Genomic DNA, 13,039 nt, shown 5'->3' on the forward strand with positions numbered 1-13,039 from the left:
GCCACTGCCTCACCAGCTAAAACCTTCTCTCCTGCAATATCTCTCTAGACACCCATTCATCTGATCCCGAATCCTATTTCTTACCTCAAGAATGGGTGACACCTGGAGTAATACAGTGATGATTATTTTAAGATCCTGCTTGCTAGACAACTTCCTCCCCCATCAAAATCTGCCTGAACAACCTCATCCCTCTTTTGACCTATGTCACTGGCATGGATATGGACTATAACCTCCGGCTGTTCACCCTCCCTGTTCCAAGTGCTCAGTGTGTTAGAGGACGGTTCTCCCACTGACACATCGGTGCAGTCATAGAAGAGGACCATCAACCTGAAGTGCTTTCTCTCAGCAGATGCTACCACAACTGCTTAGTATTTCCAGCATTTCTGTTTATATTTCAGATTTCCAGCATTCATGATATTTTGCTTTTGTACCAGCATCAGAAATGCCAGCTTTGTAAGTGGCCTGAAAGAGGAAATTTCCCCCTCATTCCATTCTTTCTAATATGTAACCTTGCAGATGAACTATCATGACTGTCAGTGCAATTTTCTGTTATTTGCAAATTTGTTTGCTCTTGTTAGTATGCCTATATTAATTGGCCTCAACATAAATTATAGAGCATTTGTTAATGCGATTGTGGACTAATTACCTAATTATGTATTGTTTGGGCAATGATTTTTATATTTTTAGATGTATAGTTTTTATTTTATACCAACAATTGTGTAACATTTGGGATAAACCTTCCACAGTCAGAAATGAGATGATCCAGATTAAACATAATTGACAAAGTAATGCAGAGGATGGATGAGAATTTATTTCAGGCAGTAGGTTGTTCCAATCTGGAATGCCTAAAAGGGTTGTGAAAGTAAATATAATAATAACTTGCAAAAGACAATTAGATATCTAACGAAAAGGAGAAATATGCAGAACAATAAGGAAAAAGCACTGGAGTGGAACTAATTGAATAGCTCTTTCAAAGAGCTTGCACAGATAAAATGGACCTTGTGGCGGCTTCTGTGTTATTTTTCTATTCCACTTTTTCATTTCACTGCCTGCCCTGCAGTTTCGGGAGAGCAAGTTCATTGCACCGCTCTTTCACAGTTCCCTTTCCAATTTACCGCTGGTCTTCCTGCAAAACAGCAGCACCATTTGGACTCACTGACTCACTGCTCTGTGGATGCGTATATTATGCCATTGCGTAATATTGTCTCACACGATTGGGATACATGATTGTCACCAGACATCGAAAGTGCTGGCAATGAAACAGTGTATTTACTTGTCCCAGGATAATAGACAGCAACCGAGAAGTTATTACAGTATAAAACAGAGCTTTCTTGGTGATGGCCTAAAAGACAAAGCTGGCATGTTTATGACACTGGTTGTGTGAGGTATTCAATCAAAGTACTTGTAAAACAGGTTTACACTGGCATACAAAGACCAGAAAATATGCTGCCAATCTAAGCAAATATTATCAGTCCAGTGGCCAACACTGAAAGTGAATTAATTCAGGATCTCACAGTTTTTTAAAATAAATCACTGCAGTATAGGCGTGGTTTAACTTATTTTAGACAGCTAACTGTATTTACACCTTGATGTGTCGAAGCATTGTTTTTATCAGAAGCATAAAGCTCTCTTTTATATTACTTCATACATACTATTGGATGGTTTGTGGCTTTGCTAACAGGGAATGCAGAAAATGCGATTCCATCAACAGTGGCCTTTCAGCTTACGGCTATATTCAGGCACGTGAAACTGTTATTGAATATCAGAACAGGGGTAGGCCTTCAGTCATGTGAGCTGATCCATCATTTAATTAAATCATGGCTGATCCATATCACAAATCCATTTATCTGCCTTTGATCCACATCCCTTGATACCCTTAACTAATAAAAAAATCAATTGATCGCAGTTTTGAAAATTTTTATTGACCCAGAATTCACAGTCTTTAGTGAAGAGGTTGAATGTATACATACAGTCAGTGTGGTGGAAATTAATGAAATAAAGTAATCATATTTTCTATCGAGGTTCATGCAGGAAGGTGATAGTAATGGCGCCATTAGCAGAGTGGTCAAAGGTCGAATGGAGACCTGAGAAGTAGGAAGGGAAAAATACTTGAAGATCAGAGGAGCAACAATGAAAGGCACATTGCTAGTGCAGTAATGATAGAGAAAAAGAAGAATATAAGCTTGGGAAAAACTGAGGATGTTAGGAAGGAAATTGTTTTGTTAATAAAATACATTTTTTTTAAACCCAAATGTTATTGATGTTAGGGGAAATGTAATAGTGGGCTGCATTTTATTTTTATATTTGTGATTTTTGCAGAATTGGTGATATTTTTGCACATTTGTTATTTTTGTGGGAATGCAAAAGAACATAGATTGATTATTGCTGAGAAGAGAGACATTTTGCATAAACTTTTCATCCTGCACTCAGGACAAATGTAAGAATGCCAAATTTCAAACAACACAATAATTTATACCACTGGACAAAAAGGTGCTAATTGGGTGGCAAGTCGACTTTGATTGGCCAGGGTATTGCTATGCCTTTCCAGAAGAAGCATATATCCATATAAGAACCCCTCCTCTGCAAACAAGAAGAATATATTCAAGCCTTGTGCCTTTAATTCCCCATTGCTTTCTCCATGGCATTGCCTTTGCCAATGAGAATCGACAGCCTTTCTCCTGTAGTATAAATTGTGTTATGGACACATGTTCTCCCTGTGTCTACATGGGTTTCCTCCGGGTACTCTTCTTTCCTCCCACAAGTCCCGAAAGACGTGCTTGTAAGGTGAATTGGACATTCTGAATTCTCCCTCTGTGTAACCGAACAGACATTGGAATGTGGTGACTAGGGGCTTTTCACAGTAACTTCATTTCAGTGTTAATGTAAGCCTACTTGTGACAGTAATAAAGACTAATTATTAGGAGAAAGAGAAAGACTGAAACCTCCAATTTCCTTTTCCTTCTGTCAATAATCACTTTAATTTTGAGAAGGCTGGCATGTGTTCCAAACACCCTTTAGCATGCAGTTAATTTAAAATTTGCTATCAGTTTGCACTGAATGCTGAATTTGGTGTATTTGAGTGCTATAGTGAGAGTTTGGTGACTGAGGGAGTGTAAGGGTTAATTTTTATCAAAAGTCTAGTCTTTCTTTTATTTAGTTAATTAACTTAAGTTGCTGTTTGGTTTAGAAGAAAGTGAATTTTCAATCAGCTTTAAACAAAGGTTCTACTTGTAGGTACTTGCAGCTGGAGCTTGTTAATTAGTTAATTGGATTAGGCCAGTTTTCAGAGGCTAGATTCACAGTATAAAAATGATACACTACAGTGCAGACTTTGTTTGCACTGAGTGCTGCATTTGGTGCATGTGAGTACTAGAGTGAGAGTTTGGTGACTGAGGGAGTCAGGTGAGGAGGGAGCAAGGTCCTCCTTTCATTTAATTTCCTCAAAGAGCGAGAAGAGAGCCGGGAGTTTATAGAGAGTGCAGCTGACTGGGAGCAAAGTCAGAGGGCGGAGTTCCAATTGGTCCACAGGGCAACTACATTCTGTAAGGTAAGAGGGGATTGAGGCTAGGCCAGTTGTATGCTCCTCCTGTAGGATGTGGGTGGTGAGGGATACCACCAGTGTCCCCGCTGACTATACCTGCGGGAAGTACACCCAACTCCAGCTCCTCAGAGATCGTGTTAGGGAGGCAGAGGGGGTGATAGAGAGGAGTTACAGGGAGGTAACCACACCCAAGGTACAGGACAAGAGTAGCTGGGTTACAGCCAGGGGAAAGAAAACAAACAGGCAGCCAGTGCAGGGATCCCTCGTGGCCGTTCCCCTTCAAAACAAGTATACCATTTTGGATGCTGTTGGGGGGGGGAATGACCTACCGGGGGAAGGCCCTAGCGGCCAGGTCCCTGGCACTGAGTCTGGCTCTGGGGCTCAGAAGGGAAGGGGGGAGAATAGAAAAGCAATAGTAGTCGGAGATTCAATGGTTAGGGGAATAGATAGGAGATTCTGTGGTGGCGAGCGAGACTCCCGGAAGGTATGTTGCCTCCTGGGTGCCAGGGCCAGGGATGTCTCTGATCGTGTCTTCAGGATCCTTAAGGGGAGGGTGAGCAGCCAGAAGTCGTGGTGCACATTGGTACCAACGACGTAGGTAGGAAAAGGGGTGTGGAGGTAATAAACGAGATTAGGGAGTTAGGCTGGAAGTTAAAAGCCAGGACAGACAGAGTTGTCATCTCTGGTTTGTTGCCGGTGCCACGTGATAGCGAGGCTAGGAATAGGGAGAGAGTGCAGTTGAACACGTGACTGCAGGAATGGTGTAGGAGGGAGGGCTTCAGGTATTTGGATAATTGGAGCACATTCTGGGGAAGGTGGGACCTGTACAAGCAGGACGGGTTGCATCTGAACCAGAGGGGCACCAATATCCTGGGAGGGACGTTTTCTAGTACTCTTCGGGAGGGTTTAAACTAATTTGGCAGGGGAATGGAAACCGGATTTGTAGTCCAGCAACTAAGGTAGCCGATATTCAGGACGCCAAAGCGTGTAGTGAGGCAGTGGGGAAGGGAACACTGACAAAGGAGAGTACTTGCAGGCACGGAGATGGGTTGAAGTGTGTATACTTCAACGCAAGAAGCATCAGGAATAAGGTGGGTGAACTTAAGGCATGGAGCGGTACTTGGGACTACGATGTGGTGGCCATCATGGAAACTTGGATAGAAGAGGGGCAGAAATGGTTGTTGGAGGTTCCTGGTTATAGATGTTTCAATAAGATTAGGGAGGGTGGTAAAAGAGGTGGGGGTGTGTGGCATTGTTAATTAGAGATAGTATGACAGCTGCAGAAAGGGAGTTCGAGGAGTATCTGCCTACTGAGCTAGTATGGGTTGAATCAGAAATAGGAAAGGAGCAGTCACCTTGTTAGGAGTTTTCTACAGGCCCCCCAATAGTAGCAGAGATGTGGAGGAAGAGATTGGGAAACAGATTTTGGAAAGATGCAGAAGTCACAGGGTAGTAGTCATGGGTGACTTCAACTTCCCAATCATTGAGTGGAAACTCTTTAGATCAAATAGTTTGGATGGGGTGGTGTTTGTGCAGTGTGTCCAGGAAGCTTTTCTAACACAGTATGTAGATTGTCCGACCAGAGGGGAGGCCATATTGGATTTGGTACTTGGTAATGAACCAGGGCAAGTGATAGATTTGTTAGTGGGGGAGCATTTTGGAGATAGTTTACAGAAGCACCCAGAGGCCTGTGTGAGGGTAGAGGCCAACAAACGATGAGATAAGGAATCATTAAACATATCTAAGATTAAATCAACTGCTCCGCAAACCTCTCATAACATTCAGTGGGAAAACCATCTGAGCCTGCAGCTTTACCAGCCTGCATCACCCCAATGAATTTCATGATTTCCTCTGGGCCCAATGGGCTCCTCTCCCCCTCAATAGCTGGGATGGATAGGCTGTCCAAAAAGTCAGTCATGACTGATCCCTCAACCAAAATCTCCTATCTATAGAGATCCCCATAGAACAATTCAAAATCAATGTGAGTCGGGGCAGAAAACAGGCTGACATTCGAATTACGTACCTGTACGATCTCCTGGGAAGCTGCCTGTCTCTTCAGCCAGTGAGCTAAGAGGCAACTGGCCTTTCCCCATATTCATAAATCATACCCCTCGAGCATCGCAGCTGGCCCACCACACTGTTGACAATAGCTCCAATTATATCTGCAGTTTTTTCCTACTTGTGAACAACTCAGGGATTGGGGCAAATGAGTACCGGTGGTCCACCTCAAGAATGGAGTTTACCAGCCTCTGCTGCTCTGCCTTCGATGTCTTCACCATGTGCACCTTTTAGGAGATAATCTCCCCCCTCCCCCCCCCCCCCCCCCAACCCCCTGAAGACCACCTTGAGGGCTTCCCACAGGGTAAAAGGTGAGATTGACTCACTTTTCTTAAATTTTATATATTCCCCAATGGCGGTGGACATGTGTTCACAAAATTTCTTGTCCGTTAATAATATCATGTCCAACCTCCATGGCGGATGCTGTACCAAATCAACAAAGTGCGGGGCATGGCCTGAAATCACAATTGCTGAGTAACCAGCCATCACCACAGAAGGGAGGAGAGACCTATCCATCACACAAAAAATTAATCTGCAAGTATACCTGATGCACATGTGAGAAAAATGGAAAACGTTTATTACCTGGGTGTAAAAAGATCATGGATCTAACCCTCCATCTGTTCCATGAAAAGCAACAAAGCTCCAGACACCCTTGCTGGAGTCAAAGACTTGGACTTGTCTGATCCAGACGAAGGTTCAGAACACAATTTATGTCCCCACCCGAAATAAGTTGATGCAAATCCAAATCGAGGATGGCAGCCAGCAGATTATTAATTATTAATAATCTTTATTGGTGTTACAAGTAGCCTTACATTAACACTGCAATGAAGTTACTGTGAAAAGCCCTTAGTCGCCACATTCCGGTGCCTGCTAGGGTACACTGAGTGAGAATTCAGAATGGTCCAAATCACCTAACAAGCACATCTTTCAGGACTTGTGGGAGGAAACCAGAGCAACCGGAGGAAACCCACGCAGACATGGGGAGAACGTTCAGGCTCCGCACAGATAGTGACCCAAGCCAGGAATCGGACCCGGGTCACTGGCGCTGTGAAGCAACATTGTGCTACTGTGCCGCCACCTGTGCTAACATGCTGCCACATGTCTACCGTACCACGACCTGCGCTACAGTGCATTGTCCCCAGTTTGGAGCATGGATATTAACCAGAACCACCGGAGTGCCCGCCAGAGAGCCACAGACAATAACATGTCCGCCATTGGGGATGGCCAAGGCTTTGGTGGCAGAAAACGGAACCCTTTTAATAATTCGCTTTTTAAAAAATTAAATTTTGAGTACCCCATTATTTTTTTCCAATTAAGGGGCAATTTTAACGTGGCCAATCTACCTACCATGCACATCTTTGGGTTGTGGGGGTGAAACCCATCCAGACACTGGGAGAACGTGAAACTCCACACGGACAGTGACCCAGGGCCGGAATCAAACCTGGGTTCTCCGCGCCGTAGGCAGCAGTGCTAACCACTGTGCCACCGTGCTGCCCCCATTTAATAATTAATATTGCCACACCCTGGGTCCTACCAATGAAGCCTGAATGAAAGACTTGCCCCACCCACCCCTGACACAACCTTGTCTGGTCTCTGACAGTAATTGAGTCTCCTGCAAAAACACCACATCGCAATTTAAACTCTTAAGGCGAATGAATACTCTTGATACTTTCACATTCAACCCCCTAACATTCCAGGTGACCAAAATTGCCCCCCCCCCCCCCCCCCCCCAAATATGGAACCAAGTGAGATTGCCCAACAGGTACAGCAACCAGGCCCACCAAAGTTGGCTGCCAAATCAACTCGCAAGACTAAACAAAGAAAAATATGCAGGCGCCGTCAGCAAACCGCCCCACTATCCACTCCGCTTGTCCTTGCACCCGGACACTACCTCCCCCAAATACCCAAGGCGAACCGAAACAACTAAAACTTACTTCTTACAATCCTAAACCTAAACAAAACACAAACTCTTAAGTTCATTAAATAAAAAGCTATTAGAATGAGCTGGGTCAACCCATCAACACGACTCCTGTTAACTAGCTCTTAGGTTAGCAGGAAGGCTCCCAACTAGAGTGAAAACAAATGCTCACAAACCATTGCACTCCAACACGGAGCTATATGTTTCCATAACAATCAGAACAGAACCACACATAAAACTAAACCCCAAATCTAAGCCCAAACTGTGAACGTTTAATGCAAACAAGAACAGGAAAGTGCAAAAATAAACACGGAACCCCAACAATTCAACATGCCCATCCCCAACACCCAGAAAACTCAAATCACACCACGCTCTCTCGGCACATCAAATAAATAGTACTTTCCCTGGGAAGTCAGTCTTAGTTGCGCCGGGTACACCACACTGAATAGGACTCCGTTTTGCACAAGCTGGCCTTGGCTTTGTTGAATGCAGCCCTCTTCTTCGCCAACCCCGTTCCCACATCTTGGTAAAACTTGATGAAGTGGTCTTCCCATTTGATGTCATGATGCTCCCTTGCCCATCTCAGAACCTGCTCTTTCTCCTTGAAGCTATGGAACTTAACTATTACGCATGCGGTGGATCCTCAGGATGTGGTCATTACCGGAGTGTATGGTGGACTTGATCCAACTCAGGAGAGGACGTGAATCCACATTCCCCCACCATCTTCCCGAACATCGCCAAAGTGCTACATCCCTTCCAGCAGCGCCACAATTTGAACGTTCTGCCTCCTGGACCGATCCTCTAAATCAATTACCTTGGCCTTCAGCAATTCATTCGCTTCAGCCACCAGAGACATCTCTGCTTCCAGTGAGGCAATCTGATCACTATGTCTCGAAAGGACCACTTCTATGCCTTTTATCATGGCTCCATGGTCTTTCATGGTTTCGTTTGTCTTCTCCAGAGCCACTCAGATGGTGGCCAAGGCCTCCTCCATCGATTTCCAGAGGTCCTCCGATACAACCTGCCAGTGATTATCTAATTATTTTGCCAAGGTACTTGAAAGCACATCGGCCGTTAGTGGAGTGGCCGGAGCCCCAGAGGCTGCCTCCGCCAGATTTGTCTGTCGATGAGCTCTGAGAGGCCTCCGATTCCATCGATGAACTTCTATTGTGCCCGCTGACTTTTTGGGATATTTCACCTGTATCGGATCCTTATCCCATTAATTATGTGAGTTTTCAAAAGAAAATAAGAGAAAGGGGTAACAAGTGCAGCACTCTAGCAGCAATCACATTGTGCATGTTTCCCCCTACATAACGCCACAGGAAGTTCCCAAGGTTCCAGTAGAGTTGACTTCTGCAGGCAAATAGCTGGTTATGCGATTGCAGTGTTCTGTACTTTGGCAGAGAAGTTTCTCAGTTCTCTTGTCAGCAGCAGTACTTACTGACTTGACTGACTTCCACAGTCAGAGAGAGCGAGATCAAGTTGGCTATTTGCAGAGGTACTGTGATTTGCATGTTGGCTTTTACTTCCATGTCAAACTTCCAGCACTTGTTCTCGCAGGCAATCTGGGGCAACCTTTCAGCTGGCCTTTAACCCATTCTTTGTATATTCCAAATGAGAAGGCAAACGCAGAAAAAAATCCACCTGGGCATTACACAGGGAATCTCTTGATGAGATGGCCATTATGTCCCATTGTTTCCACCAAAGATGGCAATTCATTTCAGCATGCGTTTAGCAGTATCTTGTCTGAAACAGGATCAGTTTCCATTTTATCTCAGAGAATCACCATGCAGCAATTCAGACAGTGGCTTGTATGTCCATTTTAAAAAAAAGCTCAGGCCTTATCTAATATTTCTGGATGTAATTCATTGTTTTTTCTTTCATTATTATGACAGTAGAAAGTAGTCATAAACACTTCAATGTGGACACTAAGCCTCCAAAATCCTCCTTTGCCATATGGCAGACCTGGAGTCAAAGGATCTGAGGGTTCATCGTCTCTGTGTTATGGAATAAAACTTGACACAGCAGATGTAAAATACCACCGTGCTGTTTAGGCATGCCCATTCAAGCGAAGCCCCTGTCCATTATAATCCAATTTGAAGCCTTCCAGAAAACCTGCTGGGCTGTTGAAGTGCAAAAGTTAGATGACCCCCGTGGCAGCCAACTTACTAATTTCAAAGGAATTCTGCTTTTCTTTTAATTGTAATATCATAATGCCTCCACTGCTATGACACTTGTGTTTGTTTGAAGTTTAGCGTTTTTGTCCTGATGTGGACAAGATGAAAAGCTTGGGCAATATGTTTCTCCTTTCAGCCATGTATCAGATTGAATGAGCAAACAACAAGGCAACCAGTAGCTTTTGTCACCTGTGATTTAAGCAAATGACATGATTATTTGAGCCAGTCAGAATGTGACCTTTTTGTTTTGTTGGCATATTTATAGCGTGATGCTCAGTATCTAAAATTTCACTTGTACATGAGTAGATTATTAGGATGATGATCATGCTTTTCCACAATAATTTTGAGTCTTGTCACCATGATTTTGCAGGCCAGGCACTTCCTCAATCAGAATGTCCCTGGCTGCTGATTCTGACCAATGGTGTCAGAGCCCTGGGACTAGCTGAAGAGAAAAACAAGGGTGAAAGATCTTTCTTAAAGAAAGATAAAAAGGACAATCTACAGTTAGCCATTCACTATCCTTTCTTTATGCAATTAATGTATTTAAAGTGATTTTTAAAGTGACTGGGACGATTTAAAAAAACTGAAGGCTTAATATTTTGCAGATTAATGTGAGACAGGTTGCAGCACTCTTAAAGCAAACATTCATGTGACAGCTTTGACAGTTAGCGACTTCAAATATTAGTTTAGGCAGACAATCTATCCTGGGGAACTTTACGGAAATTAATACATAATGTGCTAAATGTGTTTCTAAAGTACTGCATCTGTAAGGAAGTTCCTTCAGAGAGAATGTTGAGAAAATAAGTTAGCACTATGTAACTATCTCCTGAGAGGAGTTATTCTTCCTAATTGTGTGTGGAAATCGGCATCTGGACCACTAAAGATGCCAACACTGACTCACTGTCAGGGAGACTGGTCAGAGATAGCCTGCAAAATATATCCATTTAAAAAGTTTTTCCGGACTGTAGTCAACAGTTGATCCTTGGAAGGTTCCACATGGGCACAAATGGAATTATTTTCTCTGATAGCAGAGGTGTTGCAATCTTGTTTTAACACCTGGGTACCCACCTCTTCCAGGAGTCATATTCCTCCCTTATAGTTGGTTAATCACATCAAAGGTCACAGAACTGGTAAGAACAGCATGTACCATATCTTTTCACTCGTAACATGCACCATCTTCCAATAAAAATAGGCTTACAACCTAGGTGCTTGCTATACATTTCATACATTACAACAATGACTAGATGTTAAAACACTTAATTTGCTTTAAAGCACTTGGAACATCCTGAGGTCATGAAAACATTATATAATGGCAAGTTTCCTTTCAAATGAAGATTTGAGTACAGGTAGATTTGAGGTGATTTGCATGTAACGTGGTATATTGTATTCAAAATAAAGCTATTGTACACAAAAAATTTACAAGAAGTAAAAATAACAAAATTATGCAGTAAATGTTCGCAAAGTTGGGTTTAACCAGGTCCAAGTACCAGTTTACTGATACTTTCAAGTTCAATTATATTTGAGAAAATGTAACAGAATAAAATTCAGAGAAACGTATTCATTTTGTTGCTTTTAATTATTGCCTGTTGTAATCCAAACCTATTTGTTGCAGTTCGTGTAGGCTATTGTAAACATTTTCAATACAAGTGAAAGTTAGTGTAATAAAGTTTGGCAGCAGAAAAATCAATAAATGGTCATGTCTAAAGCCTCTGTAATCAGAACTCTGATAAGTAATCTGTCTTAATTCATCAGGCATTTCTTATTTAAACCTGGATCTGGATCTTCTCCACTTTTTTGTACCACTGGCCCCGGTTACCCCCTCACTTCAAGCACTGTGTACTCTCCACCTCCTCGACCTTTGCCTCGCAGCACTTTCTCACGGTCTGCATTCAATCTGAAAAAGCCACACAAGTACTGCAACTGGAAGTGCACTGCCTTGAGTGCCATCATCATTTCTGTAACACTGGTGATTCTACTTGCCTACTTCATTGGTAAGTTGCTCAGCGCATTTATTCTTCCTAACCTTGTTTTTCTTTTTAAAGCATGATTTCTCAGAATTAAACCATTCCCATTTTGTTTTGCTTTGCTGTGGCCTAAGTTTCTGCCTTTTGTTCAGCACACCTGGAGTTTGGACCCAAGGTCAACTTTCTGGAAGGAACACTAAAAACACTGCTGGAAGTGTGTTGACTCATATGTGTGTGGCTGTTGTCAGAGTAGAACTTGATAAACTCTCTTTTTGAGTTTGAAACTTCTTTGCTGTGTGGCCACCTCAAACATTATTGCGTTTTGCTCTGAAGTGAACCTGCAGTTGTCATGGATATAAATCTTAAATGTGAAAACAATACTCTTATCCCATCATATTCTGAGGGGAAAATATAGAAAGGAAAATGTTACCTTGCTTTAATCCTTTGTATATTATTTTAAAGATTGGAAACAAGTTTGTATCTCTCTGGTGACTTAGTGAGTTAATGCAGTGTGATTATCCAATGGACAGAAACTAAGGTCATGGTCCCTCTTATGCATTGAGTTAGGAGCTCTCAGCCAAGTGATAGTTGATATGCAGCAATTGGTCTTAGTAGCTTCCCTCCCAGATTAACAAAAGGAAAGGTAACCAAAGTGACCTCTCCTGATGGCTAGCCAGTCTTTCCAACTGGAGAATGGAAGCACCCATCAGGTGCAAACTGAATTAAGATCTGTGGTGTTGTTATCCATGTTTGAACAGCCTGTTTAAACTCACCTTAGAATCACTGAACTATAGAATTTTACAGTGCAGAAGGAGGCCCATTGAGTCTGCACTGGCCCTTGGAAAGAGCACCCTATCTAAACCCATGCCTCCATCCTATCATAGTAACCCAGCAACCCCACCTAACATTTATCCAAAGGGGCAATTTACTGGAAACCCACATAGACACGGGGAGAAAGTGCAAACTCCACACACACACAGTCTGGAATTGAACCTGGGATCCTGGAGCTGTGAGGCAGCAGTGCTAAACACTGTACCGCCTTGCCACCCTTATGAAGAAAGATCACTGAATGAGGTACCAGCGGGCTTGTGATATTCATGGAATCAGCACATTTTTCAGAAGAGGGGAGACGTAGACCAAACATATTTATTTAGGAAGATGGGAAGCCATTTGATTCATCAAGCCAATTCTGTCATTCAAGAGGTTAGGGCTGATCTGTGACCTAACTCCATATACCCATCTTTACTGAATGCTTTTGATGAACAAATATATCATTAACGCCTTTGGTTAACAAATAGTTATCAATTTTAGTTTTAAAATTAATAACTGATCTACCATAATTGCCATTTTAAGAAGAGAGTTGTATGTCTACCTCCCATTG

General features: G+C 42.8%; 1 protein-coding gene across 11 annotated transcripts in view; it reads left to right on the forward strand.

Moving 5' to 3' along the window:
- The window catches only part of tenm4 (teneurin transmembrane protein 4), a 3,407,721-nt gene that overhangs the window by 3,113,669 nt on the left and 281,013 nt on the right, over positions 1-13,039 (forward strand). For all 11 annotated transcript variants that reach the window (XM_072476554.1, XM_072476555.1, XM_072476556.1 and 8 more), the window contains one exon: positions 11,447-11,685. In XM_072476554.1, the coding sequence (XP_072332655.1) occupies positions 11,447-11,685 (239 nt within the window). The remainder of the gene's footprint in view (positions 1-11,446; positions 11,686-13,039) is intronic.

The sequence above is a fragment of the Scyliorhinus torazame genome, chromosome 15, assembly GCF_047496885.1.
Source record: "Scyliorhinus torazame isolate Kashiwa2021f chromosome 15, sScyTor2.1, whole genome shotgun sequence".
NCBI classification, from domain to species: Eukaryota; Metazoa; Chordata; class Chondrichthyes; order Carcharhiniformes; family Scyliorhinidae; genus Scyliorhinus; species Scyliorhinus torazame.